Raw genomic sequence first — 19,248 nt, forward strand, 5'->3', positions numbered from 1 at the left:
TGGAGAAGCTGTCTTCATTAAAGTATGGGGATTCTAGTGGGGGGATATAGGTAGCACACAGGAGGACATTTTTCTCTGTTTCTCTGTTCTCTCTCTCTCTCTCTCTCTCTCTCTCTCTCTCTTTCTCTCTCTCTCTCTCTCTCTCTTTCTCTCTCTCTCTCTCTCTCTTTCTCTCTTTCTCTTTCTCTCTCTCTCTCTCTTTCTCACTCTCTTTCTCTCTTTCTCTTTCTCTCTCTCTCTCTTTCTCTCTCTCTCTCTTTCTCTCTCTCTCTCTTTCTCACTCTCTTTCTCTTTCTCTCTTTCTCTCTCTCTCTCTCTCTCTCGCGCGCTCTCTCTCTCTCGCGCTCTCTCCCTCTCTCTCTGTCTCTCTCGCTCTGTCTCTGTCTGAAAGTAGTGTATTTGTCAGAAAATGAGTTGATTAGTCTTCAATGTGTCAGGAAAGCAGAGGACCACATGTTACAGAGCTAGCTATATTATCTGCAAGTCACACCATGACCATGTCTGAATGAACACTACACAGTATATTTAGGATGTTCCATGTCAGATTTAGAATGTTAACGTCTGCCAATAGTTCCTTGACAAATACGTTCCACTGTGAATACAAACCAGAGGCTTTGTCCGCTTACCTTCAGATTGTTTTGTCACTGGTCTCTCTCTCTCTCTCTCTCTCTCTCTCTCTCTCTCTCTCTCTCTCTCTCTCTCTCTCTCTCTCTCTCTCTCTCTTTCTCTTTCTCTTTCTCTCTCTCTCTCTCTCTTTCTCACTCTCTTTCTCTCTTTCTCTTTCTCTCTCTCTCTCTTTCAATTCAATTCAATTCAATTGACTTTATTGACATGGCAAGTTCATTATTACTTACATTGTCAAAGTATACATATCGAAAAATAAAAATCTAATATATGTATATATATACAAAATATATATATATTTATATATAAATAAATGGTGGAACCAACAGCAATAATAATAGTAGTAGTGGACATGGGATTACCATTAACAGCAACTACAACAACAATATTAATCAGAACAACAATACATTAAAGCAACAGTAGTAGACCAGTGTCAACATGACTTGAGAAGACATATGACCTGGTATGAAAGACAAAACTAAGCTAAATGGGAAATATTATCAACATTACTTTGCATTTTTCACTGGCTGTCCCTCAGGTTGTGGCAGGAGGACACATATTTGGCTGCCAAAACTGCACATTTTGGCTTTTCACCCAATAAATATTTGATTTTTTCTTCATCTTTTATAGTTTCAAATTCTTTGTATTGAGTTATAATTTTGGGAAAGAAATATGCTCTTAGGTCTGAGTATTTGTCACAGTGTAGTAGGAAATGCACCTCTGTCTCTACCTCTCCCCTGGAGCAGAGTGGGCACAGCCTGTCCTCTCTGGGCAGCCAGGTTTGTCTGTGACGACCGGTCTCTATAGCCAGACTGTGCTCACTGAGTCTGTACCTAGTCAATGTTTTCCTCAGTTTTCTATCAGTCACAGTGGTCAGATAGTCTGCCACCATGTACTGTCTGTTTAGAGACAAATAGCATTGAAGTTTACTTTGATTTTTTGTGGTGTCTTTCCAATAGGTTATATATTTTTCTTTTTGTTTTGTGATGATTTGGTTGGGCCAGATTTTCTGAGGGCTGTCCCGAGGCTCTATGGGGTTGGTTTGGGTTGGTGAACTGAGCCTCAGAACCAGCTGGCTGAGGGGACTCTTCTCTGGTTTCATCTCTTGACATTGTAGAGCTGTGTGATGGAATGTTTTGGGGTCACTTGTTTTTAGATGGTTGTAAAATTTGATGGCTCTTTTTTCTATTCGAATGAGGAGGGGGTATTGGCCCAATTCTGCCCTACATGCGTTATTTGGAGTTTTTCTTTGTACTTGCAAAACAGTCTTGCAAAACTCTGCATGCAATATTTCAATTGGATGTTTGTCCCATTTGGTAAATTCATTATTAGAGAGTGGACCCCATACTTCACTACCATATAGAGCAATTGGTTCTATAACTGATTGAAAAATTTTGAGCCAGATTCTAATTGGAATTTCAATTTTGATGTTCCTTTTAATGGCATAGAATGCTCTTCTTGCTTTGTCTCTCAGCTCATTCACAGCCATGTGAAAGCTACCTGTGTTGCTGATATTTAGTCCTAGATATGTGTAGTTTTTGGTGTGTTCTAATAGAACTGTGTCCAAATAGAATTTATATTTGTCATCCTTATTTCCCGACCTTTTTTGGAATATCATTATATTTGTTTTTTTTTAGGTTAACGGTCAGAGCCCAGGTCTGACAGAACCTGTGAAGACGATCTAGGTGCTGCTGTAACCCCTCTTTAGTGGGAGACAGCAGCACCAGGTCATCTGCGTACAGCAGACACTTGATTTCAGTGTTGTGTAGGGTGATACCAGGTGCTGCCGATTCTTCTAATATTTTTGCCAATTCATTAATGTAGATGTTAAATAATGTTGGACTTATTGGGCAGCCCTGTTTCACTCCACGCCCCTGAGAGAAGAAGTCTGTTTGCTTGTTGCCAATTTTAACCGCACATTTGTTTTTAGTGTACATTGATTTAATAAAATCATATGTTTTCCCTCCAATACCACTTTCTATTAGTTTATAAAAAAGACCTTCGTGCCAAATTGAATCAAATGCTTTCTTGAAATCTACAAAACACGAGTAGATTTTGCCTTTGTTTTGGTTAACTTGTTTATCAATTAGAGTGTGGAGGGTGTAAATGTGGTCTGTTGTACGATAATTTTTTAGAAATCCAATCTGGCTTCTGCTCAGGACGTTGTGTTCGTCAAGGAAATGATGTAGTCTGCTATTTATAATACTGCAGAGAATTTTCCCCAAGTTGCTGTTAACGCAAATTCCTCTGTAATTATTTGGGTCAAATTTGTCTCCATTTTTATAGATTGGTGTGATCAATCCCTGGTTCCAAATATCGGGGAAAATACCTGCAGTGAGGATAATGTTGAAGAGTTTGAGTATAGCCAATTTGAATTTGTGGTCTGTATATTTGATCATTTCATTTAAAATACCATCAGCACCACAGGCCTTTTTGGGTTGGAGATTGCATAGTTTTTCCAATAATTCTTCTTCTGTAATTGGGGTATCCACAGGATTCTGATAGTCTTTGACTGCTAATTCAAGGATTTGTAATTTTTCTTGTATATCTTTTTGTTCTGGGCTCTTTGTTATATTGCTGTAGAGGTTTGCAAAGTGATTTCTCCACATATCCCCATTTTGGATAGCCAATTCCTCATGATGAGGTTTGTTTAATTTATTCCAATTCTCCCAGAAGTGGTTTGATTCTATGGATTCCTCAATTCCATCCAGCTGATTTCTAATGTGCTGTTCCTTTTTTGTTCTTAGGGTGCGTTTGTATTGCTTCAGTGTTTCCCCATATTGAAGGCGTATATTTTTGTTGTCTGGTTCTCTGTGTTTTTGATTAGATATATTTCTCAATGACTTTCTTAGATTTTTGCAATCATTATCAAACCATTTTTCATTATCTGTTATTTTTGGTTTGCTCTTATGCTTCTTTAGATTAGCCAAGGAGGCTAATTTGTAAAATATAAAGTTTATGTTCCTAACGGCCAAATTTACACCTTCATTGCTGAAGGAGAACGTTAAGGCTAAAAAGTTGTCCAGGAGAGATTGTATTTTTTGGCTACTAATTGCTTTTTGGTAGATGTCTGTACTGTTTGCACTCCATCTATAGGCTTGTTTAGTACCATGTAATTTATTGGGCCGTGATGCTTCATGGTTGGGTTCTGCTCTTCTCAGATACACTGTGATTTTACTGTGGTCTGAGAGAGGTGTTAGTGGGCTGACTGTGAAGGCTCTGAGAGACTCTGGGTTTAGGTCGGTGAGGAAGTAGTCTACAGTGCTGCTGCCAAGAGATGAGCTGTAGGTGTACCTACCAAAAGAGTCTCCTCTCAGCCTGCCATTGACTATGTACAGACCCAGTGTTCGACAGAGCCTCAGGAGCTGTACTCCGTTTTTGTTTTTCACTTTGTCATAGTTGTTTCTGTGGGGGTATGTGGGGAGGGAAAGGTTGTTGCTTCCTGGTAGGTGTTTATCCCCATGACTGTTAATAGTGTCTTGTACTTCTGCTGTTCTAGCATTCAGGTCTCCACAGACCAGTACGTTGCCTTGGGCCTGAAAGTGACTAATCTCCCCCTCTAGAATGGAGAAACTCTCTTCATTGAAGTAGGGTGACTCTGAGGGGGGAATGTATGTGGCACAGAGGAAGACGTTTTTATCTGTCAAGATAGCCTCCTTGTTTATTTTTAACCAGATAAAGAATTCTCCTGTTTTGATCAATTCGATTGAATTAATTAGTTCAGATTTATACCATATTAGCAATCCCCCTGAGTCTCTGCCCTGTTTGATTCCTTTTAATTTAGTGGATGGTATGATTATCTCCCTATAACCTAGTGGACAGCCAGTGGAAACATCACCTCTGCACCATGTTTCCTGTAGTACTACAATATCAACATCATCAATTTCTTTCAGGAAGTCTGGGTTTCTGCTCTTTAGCCCAAAAGCAGAGGACTTCAATCCTTGTAAATTCCAACATGCAACGTAAAAAGACTTCATCACTTTTTTTCTTTTCTTTTCTTTACCTTTCAAAATGAGACAAACACTCACAATCCAAGAAGAACCATTAAAATAGGACTTTTCAATTAAAGTAAACTCTTATTTTGCAAATGTGATTTGTTTATAATTTAAGATAGAATTTGTGTCATGCCACTTGGGTGGATGTAGTGTGAGAATGGTGGAGTTCATGTGCTCATCTTACCATGACCCTCGGCCCATCACATGTGAGCATAGTAGACTCAGCATTTGTTTGATGTCACTCATTTGGTTGGTGGGGGCTGGGCCAGTTGCTCCTCTCACAGCCTGTGCGTAGCTCTGCCTGCTGGGCTGTGGCTCCTCCAGGTGTGGGTCTGCGGTGGGGGGCAGGGGGGTGGGAGGCCTCGTCTGGGTGGCTCTGAAGCTGGGCTGGGGTGGTCTGTGCTGCGCTGGCTGTGGTGGGCATTGAGGTTGGTGGTGCTGTGGTCGTGGCTGGGGGGTCCAGGGTGCTGGTCCGGGATGTTGTCTCGGTGATCTCGGCAGGGTGGAGATTGCTCTGCTGTTCCTGGGTGGAGAGGTCGGGCTGCGGTTTAAAGCGACGTCCTTGAGAGTCTTGGCAAGGATGGGGACTGTCTCCCTGTACAGGTGAACATGGTCATAGAGACAGTCCAGATCGAGGGTGGGATGGTGGGCCAGGTGTACATTGGGTCGCAGGGCACAGTCCCGGGATAGGCTGGCGTTTATTCTTTGGATTGTGGCAGGGTGGAAGTCCCTCCTCTGTAGAAGGGTTGACACTATGATTCTTGTGTTGGGGAAGATTGCGGAGGCCTTCTCAATCACTCCCCGTAGTGAAGTGGCCACCCTCTCCTGCTGAGCACGCAGGTCGTTGCTTCCGGTGTGTATGATTATGTGGCTTGGCGACCCGAGATGGTTCTTATCAAGCAGCTCCATGGCACTCTGCGTTGTTGGGCACCACACCTTTCTCGTTTTGTGTCTAGGGAAAAGTTTCTTCTCCTGAACATACTTCCCATTTGAGTCCATTAACAGGACGATGTCAGCCAGTGTTTCTTCTGGACTGGGGGGGGCAGAGGGGGGGCTGGTGGGTGTTGGAGCTGGGGTGTGGCTGGTCTGTGTCGGTGCCACTGTCAGTGGGAGGCTGTTCTGTGGGTTGGGGAGGAGGGATGCAGCAGCCAGGGCTGGGGAAGTCTGGCTGGTTGAGCTGGGTTCCTCTGCTGTGTGAGGGCAGGTCATAGGGTGGTGATCTATCTGCTCCTGCAGCCTGTCCTCTGCTCTCTTTCTCTCCTGCAGCTCCTCTCTTAGTGCGGTCAGCTCCTTATTGCTGCTCTGCCTGTCTTTTTGGAGCTCTCTCACCTCCTTTGTTAGATCAGCCAGCTCTCTCTTGAGTCCGTCTCTCTCTTGCTGAACCTCTTTCAGCTGTGTTGCAAGGCTGCTGTCCTGCTCTGTCCTCACCTTGGTTAGGAGCTCCTCTAAGGTGTGGTTGTCTGGTTGCTGTTTGCTCACGCTCTCCCTGAGCAGGACCACCTCCCCCTCCAGTTTGGTGAACTCATCCCTCATGGCAGCCATGGTGGTGAGGAGGGCCTGAGCCTGCTCTGCACTGAGGGGGTCGCTCTCCTCCTGGGGCGTGTCCTCCACTATGGTGGGAAGAGAGGTGCTGGATGTGCTTGTTTGGGTGGGGAGGGTAGGGGTGAGGGTGGTGCTGGTGGAGTTTCTCTTGTGGGAGGGCATGTCACTGGTGGTGTCCTTTTCTCTCTCCGCTCTCTCCTTAATGGTCTGAAAGTCTGTTTCAAACAGCCTAATGTTACCTTGCACCATGACAGTTCCAGTCTTGTAGAGGTTGATTGTTATCATGGTGCTGTCAGGGTCGTCTGTCTCTTTGATTTTCAGCTTCCACCCATTACAGATTCCCTCTTTCTTTATGCATGGGTAGTGAGAGCAGACTGCTGAGCGCCATGCATTTGGCTGGTCAGTGAGGAAGATGAGATTACTCACGTCACCGTTTTTGTAGAGGTCTGCAAAAAGGGTTTCTGGCCTCTCCTCTAGTAGTTTCTGTTTAAAAGTTTTCCTCATTGTGTCATTTTTGGCCTTTTTTGGGTAGAGAATGGATTCTGCGCTGAGGGGGAGTGGGGACATGGTGTCTGTGCGCTCTGCTACTACCGCTCCTGCTGCGCTGTTCTGCTGCCCCGTTGCCATGGCAACCGATTTGTTTGTCTGCTGTTCGCGCTACTTTAGTTCAAAAAACAGCAAAAAGAGTGAAAAATCCTCACACAAAAAACTGAAGATATGTTTACAGTTAGTCCGTGCTCCTTTTTGGTTTACTCACTCAGTTTGGTCGTTTGATGTAGTTGTATTAACTGCCCTTGCTAGGTTTGTTCTAGCTCGTTTCTTCTGGCTAGCTTGTTAGTCTGCTGGCTAGGTCTTTGATGTGTAGCTAGCTAGCTAGACTCAAAACTTCTTAACTTGAGGCGCAAAGTTATTTTTTTTTTTTCTATTCTGAATGAATAGAGTTGTTGTTCATTACTTCTTGTCTGGAATTCTTCTTCGATTAGAGTGTTTATCTCATTCTAAAAACCAAAAAAAAATCAAATATATCAGGAGCTCATGTTGAGCATGACTCCCTCTCTCTCTCTCTCTCTCTCTCTCTCTCTCTTTCTCACTCTCTTTCTCTTTCTCTCTTTCTCTTTCTCTCTCTCTCTCTTTCTCTCTCCTTCTCTCTCTCTCTTTCTCTCTCTCTCTCTTTCTCTCTATCTTTCTCTCTCTCTTTCTCTCTCTTTCTCTCTCTCTCTCTCTCTCTCCCTCTCTCTCTATCTCTCTCTCTCTAAGGGGCAGACAGCTGGATGCCCTGTAGCAGCCTCAGAGACTGTGCTGAGGAACACGTGGTTACCACGGTGATGATGAACAGCCTCAGTCACGTAGCCACACCCACCCGGAGAGGAGCATCCTCTGGTCAGGGGCTGTATACATCTGGTATGAGTTGTCTCTCTGGTGTGTGTGTGTGTGGGCTGTATACATCTGGTATGAGTTGTCTCTCTGGTGCCTGTGTGAGTTGGCTGTATACATCTGGTATGAGTTGTCTCTCTGGTGCCTGTGTGAGTTGGCTGTATACATCTGGTATGAGTTGTCTCTCTGGTGCCTGTGTGAGTTGGCTGTATACATCTGGTATGAGTTGTCTCTCTGGTGGCTGTATGAGTTGTCTCTCTGGTGCCTGTGTGAGTTGTCTCTCTGGTGGCTGTGTGAGTTGGCTGTATACATCTGGTATGAGTTGTCTCTCTGGTGGCTGTATGAGTTGTCTCTCTGGTGCCTGTGTGAGTTGTCTCTCTGGTGCCTGTGTGTGTGCGCTGTATACATCTGGTATGAGTTGTCTCTCTGGTTCCTGTGTGAGTTGTCTCTCTGGTGCCTGTGTGAGTTGTCTCTCTGGTGCCTGTGTGTGTGTGTGTGTGTGTGTGTGTGTGTGTGTGTGTGTGTGTGTGTGTGTGTGTGTGTGTGTGTGTGTGTGTGTGTGTGTGTGTGTGTGTGTGTGTGTGTGTGTGTGTGTGTGTGTGTGTGTGTGTGTGTGTGGTAGTAATACTAAGGAGGGTGGGATAAGTGAGTTAGCCTGCACACTTAACCTCAATATTATATATATCATAAGCAGTTCAAGCCTGGTTCCTAAGAGTGAAGAGTTAAAAATGCTTAGTCCATTTCAAGCTTGTCCTTCTTCATGATCTAGGAAATCATCAAATCAAGTTTATTTTATATAGCCCTTCGTACATCAGCTAATATCTCGAAGTGCTGTACAGAAACCCAGCCTAAAACCCCAAACAGCAAGCAATGCAGGTGTAGAAGCACGGTGGCTAGGAAAAACTCCCTAGAAAGGTCAAAACCTAGGAAGAAACCTAGAGAGGAACCAGGCTATGAGGGGTGGCCAGTCCTCTTCTGGCTGTGCCGGGTGGAGATTATAACAGAACTATGCCAAGATGTTCAAAATATTCATAAGTGACAAGCATGGTCAAATAATAATCATGAATAATTTTCAGTTGGCTTTTCATAGCCGATCATTAAGAGTTGAAAATAGCAGGTCTGGGACAGGTGGCGGTTCCATAACCGCAGGCAGAACAGTTGAAACTGGAATAGCAGCAAGGCCAGGTGGACTGGGGACAGCAAGGAGTCATCATGCCCGGTAGTCCTGACGTATGGTCCTAGGGCTCAGGTCCTCCGAGAGAGAGAAAGAAAGAGAGAATTAGAGAGAGCCAAGATTTTCAAAATGTTCATAAATGACAAGCATGGTCAAATAATAATCAGGAATAAATATCAGTTGGCTTTTCATAGCCGATCATTAAGAGTTGAAAACAGCAGGTCTGGGACAGGTAGGGGTTCCATAACCGCAGGCAGAACAGCTGACACTGGAATAGCAGCAAGGCCAGGCCTTTCCTGCTCTGTGGTTTGACCCCCAGGAGTAGAGCTCATCTCTGTTTCCTCCTGCTCTGTGGTTTGACCCCCAGGAGTAGAGCTCATCTCTGTTTCCTCCTGCTCTGTGGTTTGACCCCCAGGAGTAGAGCTCATCTCTGTTTCCTCCTGCTCTGTGGTTTGACCCCCAGGATTAGACCTCATCTCTGTTTCCTCCTGCTCTGTGGTTTGACCCCCAGGAGTAGAGCTCATCTCTGTTTCCTCCTGCTCTGTGGTTTGACCCCCAGGAGTAGAGCTCATCTCTGTTTCCTCCTGCTCTGTGGTTTGACCCCCAGCAGTAGAGCTCATCTCTGTTTCCTCCTGCTCTGTGGTTTGACCCCCAGGAGTAGAGCTCATCTCTGTTTCTTCCTGCTCTGTGGTTTGACCCCCAGGAGTAGAGCTCATCTCTGTTTCCTCCTGCTCTGTGGTTTGACCCCCAGGAGTAGAGCTCATCTCTGTTTCCTCCTGCTCTGTGGTTTGACCCCCAGGAGTAGAGCTCATCTCTGTTTCCTCCTGCTCTGTGGTTTGACCCCCAGGAGTAAAGCTCATCTCTGTTTCTTCCTGCTCTGTGGTTTGACCCCCAGCAGTAGAGCTCATCTCTGTTTCCTCCTGCTCTGTGGTTTGACCCCCAGGAGTAGAGCTCATCTCTGTTTCCTCCTGCTCTGTGGTTTGACCCCCAGCAGTAGAGCTCATCTCTGTTTCCTCCTGCTCTGTGGTTTGACCCCCAGGAGTAGAGCTCATCTCTGTTTCCTCCTGCTCTGTGGTTTGACCCCCAGGAGTAGAGCTCATCTCTGTTTCCTCCTGCTCTGTGGTTTGACCCCCAGGAGTAGAGCTCATCTCTGTTTCCTCCTGCTCTGTGGTTTGACCCCCAGGAGTAGAGCTCATCTCTGTTTCCTCCTGCTCTGTGGTTTGACCCCCAGGATTAGACCTCATCTCTGTTTCCTCCTGCTCTGTGGTTTGACCCCCAGGAGTAGAGCTCATCTCTGTTTCCTCCTGCTCTGTGGTTTGACCCCCAGGAGTAGAGCTCATCTCTGTTTCCTCCTGCTCTGTGGTTTGACCCCCAGCAGTAGAGCTCATCTCTGTTTCCTCCTGCTCTGTGGTTTGACCCCCAGGAGTAGAGCTCATCTCTGTTTCCTCCTGCTCTGTGGTTTGACCCCCAGGAGTAGAGCTCATCTCTGTTTCCTCCTGCTCTGTGGTTTGACCCCCAGCAGTAGAGCTCATCTCTGTTTCCTCCTGCTCTGTGGTTTGACCCCCAGGAGTAGAGCTCATCTCTGTTTCCTCCTGCTCTGTGGTTTGACCCCCAGGAGTAGAGCTCATCTCTGTTTCCTCCTGCTCTGTGGTTTGACCCCCAGGAGTAGAGCTCATCTCTGTTTCCTCCTGCTCTGTGGTTTGACCCCCAGGAGTAGAGCTCATCTCTGTTTCCTCCTGCTCTGTGGTTTGACCCCCAGGATTAGACCTCATCTCTGTTTCTCCTCTCCTCCTCATTAATCCGTGTTGGCTTGTCTCGTATTTACTCTCAGACACACAGAACTCAATTTAACCTGCAATTAATGCAGCTCAGATTCCTGCGTATGGATTGGCTTTCCTGGCACCGACAACGCAGGTTTCATAAAGAGATTATACCGTGCTATCAGACACACACACACAGGGAGAGAGAGGATTGGGAGTTGGTCCAGGAGTGTGTCCTCTCCTCTCATCACCATCTAGGAGCTCAGAAACACTGAGCTAATCTGTTTACGTTGTGACACGGCTAATACCTGCTGCTGCTAATCAAATCGCCACAGTCTCTTTGCAAACCATCTCTCCCTTCCTCTTTCTCACCCCGTTCCCTCCGCCTTTCTTCTCCCGAAGTCTGTACCATGTCTTTCTTTTACAGTATTTATGACCCAGGACGGCTCTACTCTGTCTGTTTATGACCCAGTTTTACCCAGGACGGCTCTACTCTGTCTGTTTATGACCCAGTTTTACCCAGGACGGCTCTACTCTGTCTGTTTATGACCCAGTTTTACCCAGGACGGCTCTACTCTGTCTGTTTATGACCCAGTTTTACCCAGGACGGCTCTACTCTGTCTGTTTATGACCCAGTTTTACCCAGGACGGCTCTACTCTGTTTGTTTATGACCCAGTTTTACCCAGGACGGCTCTACTCTGTCTGTTTATGACCCAGTATGACCCAGGACGGCTCTACTCTGTTTATCATATCCAGTAAGACCCAGGATGGGACACGCCCCCTTCAGAGAGAGAGACACAGCTTAATGTGAGCTCTCACATTTTTCAACATGTTTTTTACAAAAGGATAGATTTGGAGTTAGAGAAACTTTGATTTTTTTGGCAGGGACATATACAGGATACTACCCTCCACAACATAACCTTCACTATGTCACCAGGACATATACAGGATACTACCCTCCACAACATAACCTTCACTATGTCACCAGGACATATACAGGATACTACCCTCCACAACATAACCTTCACTATGTCACCAGGACATATACAGGATACTACCCTCCACAATATAACCTTCACTATGTCACTAGGACATATACAGTATACTACCCTCCACAGCATAACCTTCACTATGTCACCAGGACATATACAGGATATTACCCTCCACAGCATAACTTTCACTATGTCACCAGGACATATACAGGATACTACCCTCCACAACACAACCTTCACTATGTCACCAGGACATATACAGGATATTACCCTCCACAACATAACCTTCACTATGTCACCAGGACATATACAGGATACTACCCTCCACAACACAACCTTCACTATGTCACCAGGACATATACAGGATACTACCCTCCACAACACAACCTTCACTATGTCACCAGGACATATACAGGATACTACCCTCCACAACACAACCTTCACTATGTCACCAGGGCATATACAGGATACTACCCTTCACAACATAACCTTCACTATGTCACCTTGACATATACAGGATACTACCCTCCACAGCATGGCATTCACTATGTCACCTTGACATATACAGGTTATTACCCTCCACAACACTATGTCACCAGTATACGGAGGGTGCTCTAGCCAACAAACAGCAGAGACCCGAGGACACCATTAAAACCTGGAACTGAGCCAGATACAAATTCAATTAGCACTAAGGTGTGAAGTAAAAGGTTTTCGGGCCCAACAAGTGTCAGGAGTCTTTGAAGCGTCCTCTGAAGGCCCCTCCTGCTGTTCAAAGACCATTCACTGACATTTTCTACAAGAAATCTGACTCCAGAAATAAAAGCTACTCCCAAGCAGGTGTAACATCTAACGTAAACTCACTCACTTTTGTACATTGCGTTGGTCCGTACATTTGACCTTATTTTATTGCCCCAAAAACATAATACTTCCAGATCAACTGTAATGTCAATACCATTGTAAAGCACAATTTCTCCCCTTCACTCGATCTGTCCAACTTATCACCTTATCGCCTCTAAAATGAAAATAAAACACTATAAAGAGTTTATATAATGTGTCATTACATACCTATTTGAAGGTTTGTGTCGAATTTGAATCGGGTTTTTAGGGCGGTGCTAATGTGATCTTAGAAGTTAACAGCGGCTTTGAGAATGATGATCGCATGCAATGATGACGCAAAAAATGACTAGGTATCCCCCCCTTACCCCGTCACTGTCCATTTCTTGTTTTTAAACGATGAGAGAAGTGCTACACCTGGTGGAGAGAGATTGTAAGACAGAAGTAGTTGCTTTATGCGTGCTGTACGTTACGACATGACACGTCACGATGTAACGGAGGGTCAGTTTTTTCAACTTTTCTCCAATACTATAGAGACATTACCATGTCGATCAACGCTTGAATAGAAACCTAGTTCACACCAGATTTTGAAGTCAACACAGTCGCTACAGTCCCATTCGTTTTCTTTGTCGCCTCGTTTGAAAGTTGCGGTTGCGCACATCTGTACGTAATGGGGTGAGTTTACGCTACTCCCGTTGCCTGCTGCTTGGATTCCACCTGGCGATCTGTTCACCGTCTGCCCTGGCCTGTCTCCCTCTGTCTGGTACAGGTACCTCCACCACACTCACCCCTCTCTCCAAAGCTTTCGCTCGCCTCCAGCACACAGGCACTGTTAGGGCGAGAGACTCTGAACTTACAATGGCTAACCCCAAGTCGTTATAGATTAGATGTTTTTCTCATGCATTTTGCTATTTGCCTCATAACTCCTGCGTACTTTGTTGACTACGAACTTTCTTTACCCAACCTTGGGACAGACTATGTTTGTTCCCACACTTGGGACTCTGACTCTCTATTGGTTACAGACTTTTGGCCTTCCATCCTATTCTAACCACCTCTCGCCGGCTTTGTATTCATGTTACCTGATGAAATTGCTGTTGCTAGCCCAATTGACCTAACATGATCGTTTGTAGTGCTTTCGCTGAAAAGCATATTTGAAATCGGACACTTTGGTGGGATTAACAACAAGATTACCGTTAAAATGATATAAAACACATGTATGTTTGAGGAATTTTAATTATGAGATTTCTGTTGTTTGAATTTGGCGCCCTGCACTTTCACTGGCTGCTGTCATATCAATCCCGGTAGCGGGATGCAGTCATAAGAAGTTAAGGTAACCTGTCTCTCCTTTCTGGGGAGGTTCCCATTGTTTGGAAGGCAGCCACAGTTCGTCCTTTATTTAAAAGGGAGATCAAGCTGATCCAAACTGTTATAGGCCAATTTCTATTTTGCCCTGTTTATCAAAAGTGTTGGAAAAACTTGTCAATAATCAACTGACTTGGTTTCTTGATGTCTATAGTATTCTCTCTGGTGTGCAATCTGGTTTCCGCTCAGGTTATGGATGTGTCACTGCAACCTTAAAGGTCCTCAATGATGCCACCATTGCCCTTGATTCTAAGCAATATTGTGCTGCTATTTTTATTGACTTGGCCAAAGCTTTTGACACGGTAGACCATTCCATTATTGTGTGCCGGCTAAGGAGTATTGGTTTCTCTGAGGGACTTTGGCCTGGTTTGCTAACTAGGTCTCTCAAAGAGTGCAGTGTATAAGTCAGAAAATCTGCTGTCTCAGCCTTAAAGGGAGTACCCCAAGGCTCAATCCTAGGCCCCACGCTCTTCTCAATTTACATGAACCACATAGCTCTCTTACCCATTTATATGCAGATGATACAGTCTTATACTCAGCTGGCCCCTCCCTGGATTTTGTGTTAAATGCTCTACAACAAAGCTTTCTTATTGTCAAATAAGCTTTCTCTACCCTTAACCTTGTTCTAAACACCTCCAAAACAAAGGTCATGTGGTTTGGTAAGAAGAATGCCCCTCTCCCCACAGGTGTGATTACTACCTCTGAGGGTTTGGAGCTGGAGGTAGTCACCTCATACAAGTACTTGGGAGTATGGCTAGATGGTGCACTGTCCTTCTCTCAGCACATATCAAAGCTGCAGGCTAAAGTTAAATCTAGACTTGGTTTCCTCCATCGTAATCACTCCTCTTTCACCCCAGCTGCCAAACTAACCCTGATTCAGATGACCATCCTACCCATGATAGATTACGGAGACGTAATTTATAGATCGGCAAGTAAGAGTGCTCTCGAGTGGCTAGATGTTCTCTTCAATGCCACTCATAGGTGTCACGCCCTGACCTTAGAGATCCTTTTTATGTCTCTATACCACGCTGCACCTTGGTCCTCTTCTTTTAACCTCTCTTGGGTACGTGAGACGTTAGCGTCCCACCTCTTCAACAGCCAGTGAAACTGCTGGGCGCCAAATTCAAATACAGAAATACTCATTATAAAAATTCAGAAAACAAAATATATTTTACATAGGTTTAAAGATGAACTTCTTGTGAATCCAACCACGGTGTCAGATTTAAAAAATGCTTTACGGCGAAAGCATACCTTACGATTATTTGAGAACATAGCCCAGCAGACAAATCATTACAAACAGTAACCAGCCAAGTAGAAGAGTTACACAAGTCAGAAATAGAGATAAAATTTATCCCTTACCTTTGATGATCTTCATATGGTTGCACTCAGCAGACATTCATTTACTCAATAAATGTTTCTTTTGTTCGATAAAGTCTCTTTATATCCAAAAACCTCCATTTTGTTTGCGCGTTTTCTTCAGTAATCCACAGGCTCAAATGCAGTCAAAACAGGCAGACAAAAAATCCAAATTGTATCCGTAGAGTTCATAGAAACATGTCAAACGATGTTTATATTCAATCCTCAGGTTGATTTTAGCCTAAATAATTGATAATATTTAAACCGGACAATAACGTCGTCAATATAAAAGGTAAACAAGAAAGGCACTCTCTCGGTCGTGCGCATGAAAAAGCTCTGTGACACTTTAGGGTCCACTCATTCAGACTGCTCTTACTTCCTCATTTTTCAGAATACAAGCCTGAAACAATTTCTAAAGACTGTTGACATCTAGTGGAAGGCATAGGAACTGCAATTTGAGTCCTAAGTCAATGGATACTGTAATGGCATTGAATAGAAAGCTACAAAACCCCAAAAAAACTGCTTCCCGAATGGATTTTTCTCAGGTTTTCGCCTACCAAATCAGTTCTGTTATACTCACAGACACTATTTTAACAGTTTTGGAAACTTTAGAGTGTTTTCTATCCAAATCTACCCGTTATATGCATATCATATCTTCTGGGCCCGAGAAGCAGGCAGTTTAATTTGGGAATGCTTTTCATCCAAAATTCCGAATGCTGCCCCCTACCCTAGAGAAGTTAACGGCCCTGACAGTAGGCCACATCAATGCACTCTATACTCCTCTGTAAACTGGTCATCTCTGTATACCCGTCGCAAGACCCACTGGTTGATGCTTATTTATAAAACCCTCTTAGGCCTCACTCCTCCCTATCTGAGATATCTACTGCAGTCGTCATCCTCCACATACAACACCCATTCTGCCAGTTACATTCTGTTAAAGGACCCCACAGCACACACATCCCTGGGTCGCTCCTCTTTTCAGTTCGCTGCAGCTAGCGACTGGAACGAGCTGCAACAAACACTCAAACTGTACAGTTTTATCTCAATCTCTTCATTCAAGGACTCAATCATGGACACTCTTACTGACAGTTGTGGCTGCTTCGTGTGATGTATTGTTGTCTCTACCTTCTTGCCCTTTGTGCTGTTGTCTGTGCCCAACAATGTTTGTACCCTGTTTTGTGCTGCTACCATGTTGTGTTGCTACCATGTTGTTGTTATGTTGCTACCATGCTGTGTTGCCATGCTATGCTGTTGTCTTAGGTCTCTCTTTATGTAGTGTTGTGTTGTCTCTCTTGTTGTGATGTGTGTTTTGTCTTATTTATATTGTATTTATTTATAGTTTTTTTTATCCCAGGCCATCATTGTGAATAATAATTTCTTCTTAACTGACTTGCCTAGTTAATTAAAGGTTCAATAAATAAACTATATAAATGGCTCTACTCTGTTTATCATATCCAGTATGACCCAGGATGACCCAGTATGACCCAGGATGACCCAGTATGACCCAGTATGGCCCAGTATGGCCCAGTATGGCTCTACTCTGTTTATCATATCCAGTATGACCCAGTATGACCCAGGATGACCCAGGATGACCCAGTATGACCCAGTATGGCCCAGTATGGCTTTACTCTGTTTATCATATCCAGTATGGCCCAGTATGACCCAGGATGACCCAGTATGACCCAGTATGGCCCAGTATGACCCAGGATGACCCAGTATGACCCAGGATGACCCAGTATGACCCAGTATGGCTCTACTCTGTTTATCATATCCAGTATGACCCAGTATGGCCCAGTATGACCCAGGATGACCCAGGATGACCCAGTATGACCCAGGATGGCTCTACTCTGTTTATCATACCCAGTATGACCCAGTATGACCCAGGACGGCTCTACTCTGTTTATCATACCCAGTATGACCCAGGATGACCCAGTATGGCTCTACTCTGTTTATCATATCCAGTATGACCCAGTATGGCCCAGCATGACCCAGGACGGCTCTACTCTGTTTATCATATCCAGTATGACCCAGGATGACCCGGTATTTTTTATTTCATTTATTTTTATTTAACATTTATTTAACTTGGCAAGTCAGTTAAGAACAAATTCTTATTTACAATGACGACCTACCAAAAGGCCTCCTGCGGGGACGGGGGCTGGGATTAAAAAATATATAAATAGGACAAAACACACATCACGACAACAATTGTATGACCCAGGATGGCTTTACTCTGTCCCTGTATCTCTGTGTCCTGTTTTTGTTTATCTCATAGTACGTCTGTGTGCCTCTGTGTTCTGTATCTGCTGCAGTAAGGCATGTGGTGTGATGCGGTGAGTGTGAAACTCCTACTGACAGATGATAGAGAGAGAAGGAGGGAGTGAATTTGGAGTAAAATACTTTTAACACTGCAGCTGAGACTGGAGAAGCAGCACACAGCAGCGTGCAGAAAAGTGACACACACACACACACACACACACACACACACACACACACACACACACACACACACACACACACACACACACACACACACACACACACACACACACACACACACACACACACACACCGGGGCTGTAACTTACGATGGGCAGGTGGATGTTCATTCTGATTCAATGTGATGTGACTCCCTGCAGTAGAGAGATAAAATACCTCTGATTATATAGACACTGCAGTAGAGAGAGATAAACAACCAGTGATTATATAGACACTGCAGTAGAGAGAGATAAAACACCAGTGATTATATAGACACTGCAGTAGAGAGAGATAAAACACCAGTGATTATATAGACACTACAGTAGAGAGAGATAAAACACCAGTGATTATATAGACACTGCAGTAGAGAGAGATAAAACACCAGTGATTATATAGACACTGCAGTAGAGAGAGATAAAATACTAGTTATTATATAGACACTGCAGTAGAGAGATGAAATACCAGTGATTATATAGACACTGCAGTAGAGAGAGATAAAATACCACTGATTATATAGACACTGCAGTAGAGAGAGATAAAATACTAGTTATTATATAGACACTGCAGTAGAGAGATAAAATACCAGTGATTATATAGACACTGCAGTAGAGAGAGATAAAATACCAGTGATTATATAGACACTGCAGTAGAGAGATAAAATACTAGTTATTATATAGACACTGCAGTAGAGAGATAAAATAACAGTGATTATATAGACACTGCAGTAGAGAGAGATAAAATACCACTGATTATATAGACACTGCAGTAGAGAGAGATAAAATACTAGTTATTATATAGATACTGCAGTAGAGAGAGATAAAATACTAGTTATTATATAGACACTGTAGTAGAGAGATAAAATACCAGTGATTATATAGACACTGCAGTAGAGCGAGATAAAATACCAGTGATTATATAGACACTGCAGTAGAGAGAGATAAAATACCACTGATTATATAGACACTGCAGTAGAGAGAGATAAAATACCACTGATTATATAGACACTGCAGTAGAGAGAGATAAAATACCAGTGATTATATAGACACTGCAGTAGAGAGAGATAAAACACCAGTGATTATATAGACACTGCAGTAGAGAGAGAAAACACCAGTGATTATATAGACACTACAGTAGAGAGAGATAAAACACCAGTGATTATATAGACACTGCAGTAGAGAGAGATAAAACACCAGTGATTATATAGACACTGCAGTAGAGAGAGATAAAATACTAGTTATTATATAGACACTGCAGTAGAGAGATGAAATACCAGTGATTATATAGACACTGCAGTAGAGAGAGATAAAATACCACTGATTATATAGACACTGCAGTAGAGAGAGATAAAATACTAGTTATTATATAGACACTGCAGTAGAGAGATAAAATACCAGTGATTATATAGACACTGCAGTAGAGAGAGATAAAATACCAGTGATTATATAGACACTGCAGTAGAGAGATAAAATACTAGTTATTATATAGACACTGCAGTAGAGAGATAAAATAACAGTGATTATATAGACACTGCAGTAGAGAGAGATAAAATTCCAGTGATTATATAGACACTGCAGTAGAGCGAGATAAAATACCAGTGATTATATAGACACTGCAGTAGAGAGAGATAAAATACCACTGATTATATAGACACTGCAGTAGAGAGAGATAAAATACCACTGATTATATAGACACTGCAGTAGAGAGAGATAAAATACCAGTGATTATATAGACACTGCAGTAGAGAGAGATAAAACACCAG

The 19,248-nt window shown here is 43.7% G+C and overlaps 2 protein-coding genes across 3 annotated transcripts in view; one reads left to right on the forward strand and one right to left on the reverse strand.

Moving 5' to 3' along the window:
* The window catches only part of zbbx (zinc finger, B-box domain containing), a 124,902-nt gene that overhangs the window by 89,318 nt on the left and 16,336 nt on the right, over positions 1-19,248 (forward strand). For both annotated transcript variants that reach the window (XM_071360045.1, XM_071360046.1), the window contains exon 17: positions 7,419-7,562. In XM_071360045.1, coding sequence (XP_071216146.1) covers positions 7,419-7,562 — 144 coding nt within the window. The remainder of the gene's footprint in view (positions 1-7,418; positions 7,563-19,248) is intronic.
* On the reverse strand, positions 963-7,192 carry LOC139549489 (uncharacterized). The gene is made up of 2 exons (XM_071360044.1): positions 4,804-7,192; positions 963-4,627 (listed from the first exon to the last, which is right to left on the reverse strand). The coding sequence occupies exons 1-2, from the start codon at positions 6,786-6,788 to the stop codon at positions 4,624-4,626; spliced, it is 1,989 nt and encodes a 662-aa protein (XP_071216145.1). The 5' UTR covers positions 6,789-7,192; the 3' UTR covers positions 963-4,623.

This window comes from Salvelinus alpinus, chromosome 22, assembly GCF_045679555.1.
Source record: "Salvelinus alpinus chromosome 22, SLU_Salpinus.1, whole genome shotgun sequence".
Taxonomy (NCBI): domain Eukaryota; kingdom Metazoa; phylum Chordata; class Actinopteri; order Salmoniformes; family Salmonidae; genus Salvelinus; species Salvelinus alpinus.

Coding starts and splice junctions, on each gene's coding strand:
- LOC139549489 (XM_071360044.1), bottom strand. CDS start 6,788: ATGGCAACGGGGCAGCAGAACAGCGCAGCAGGAGCGGTAGTAGCAGAG.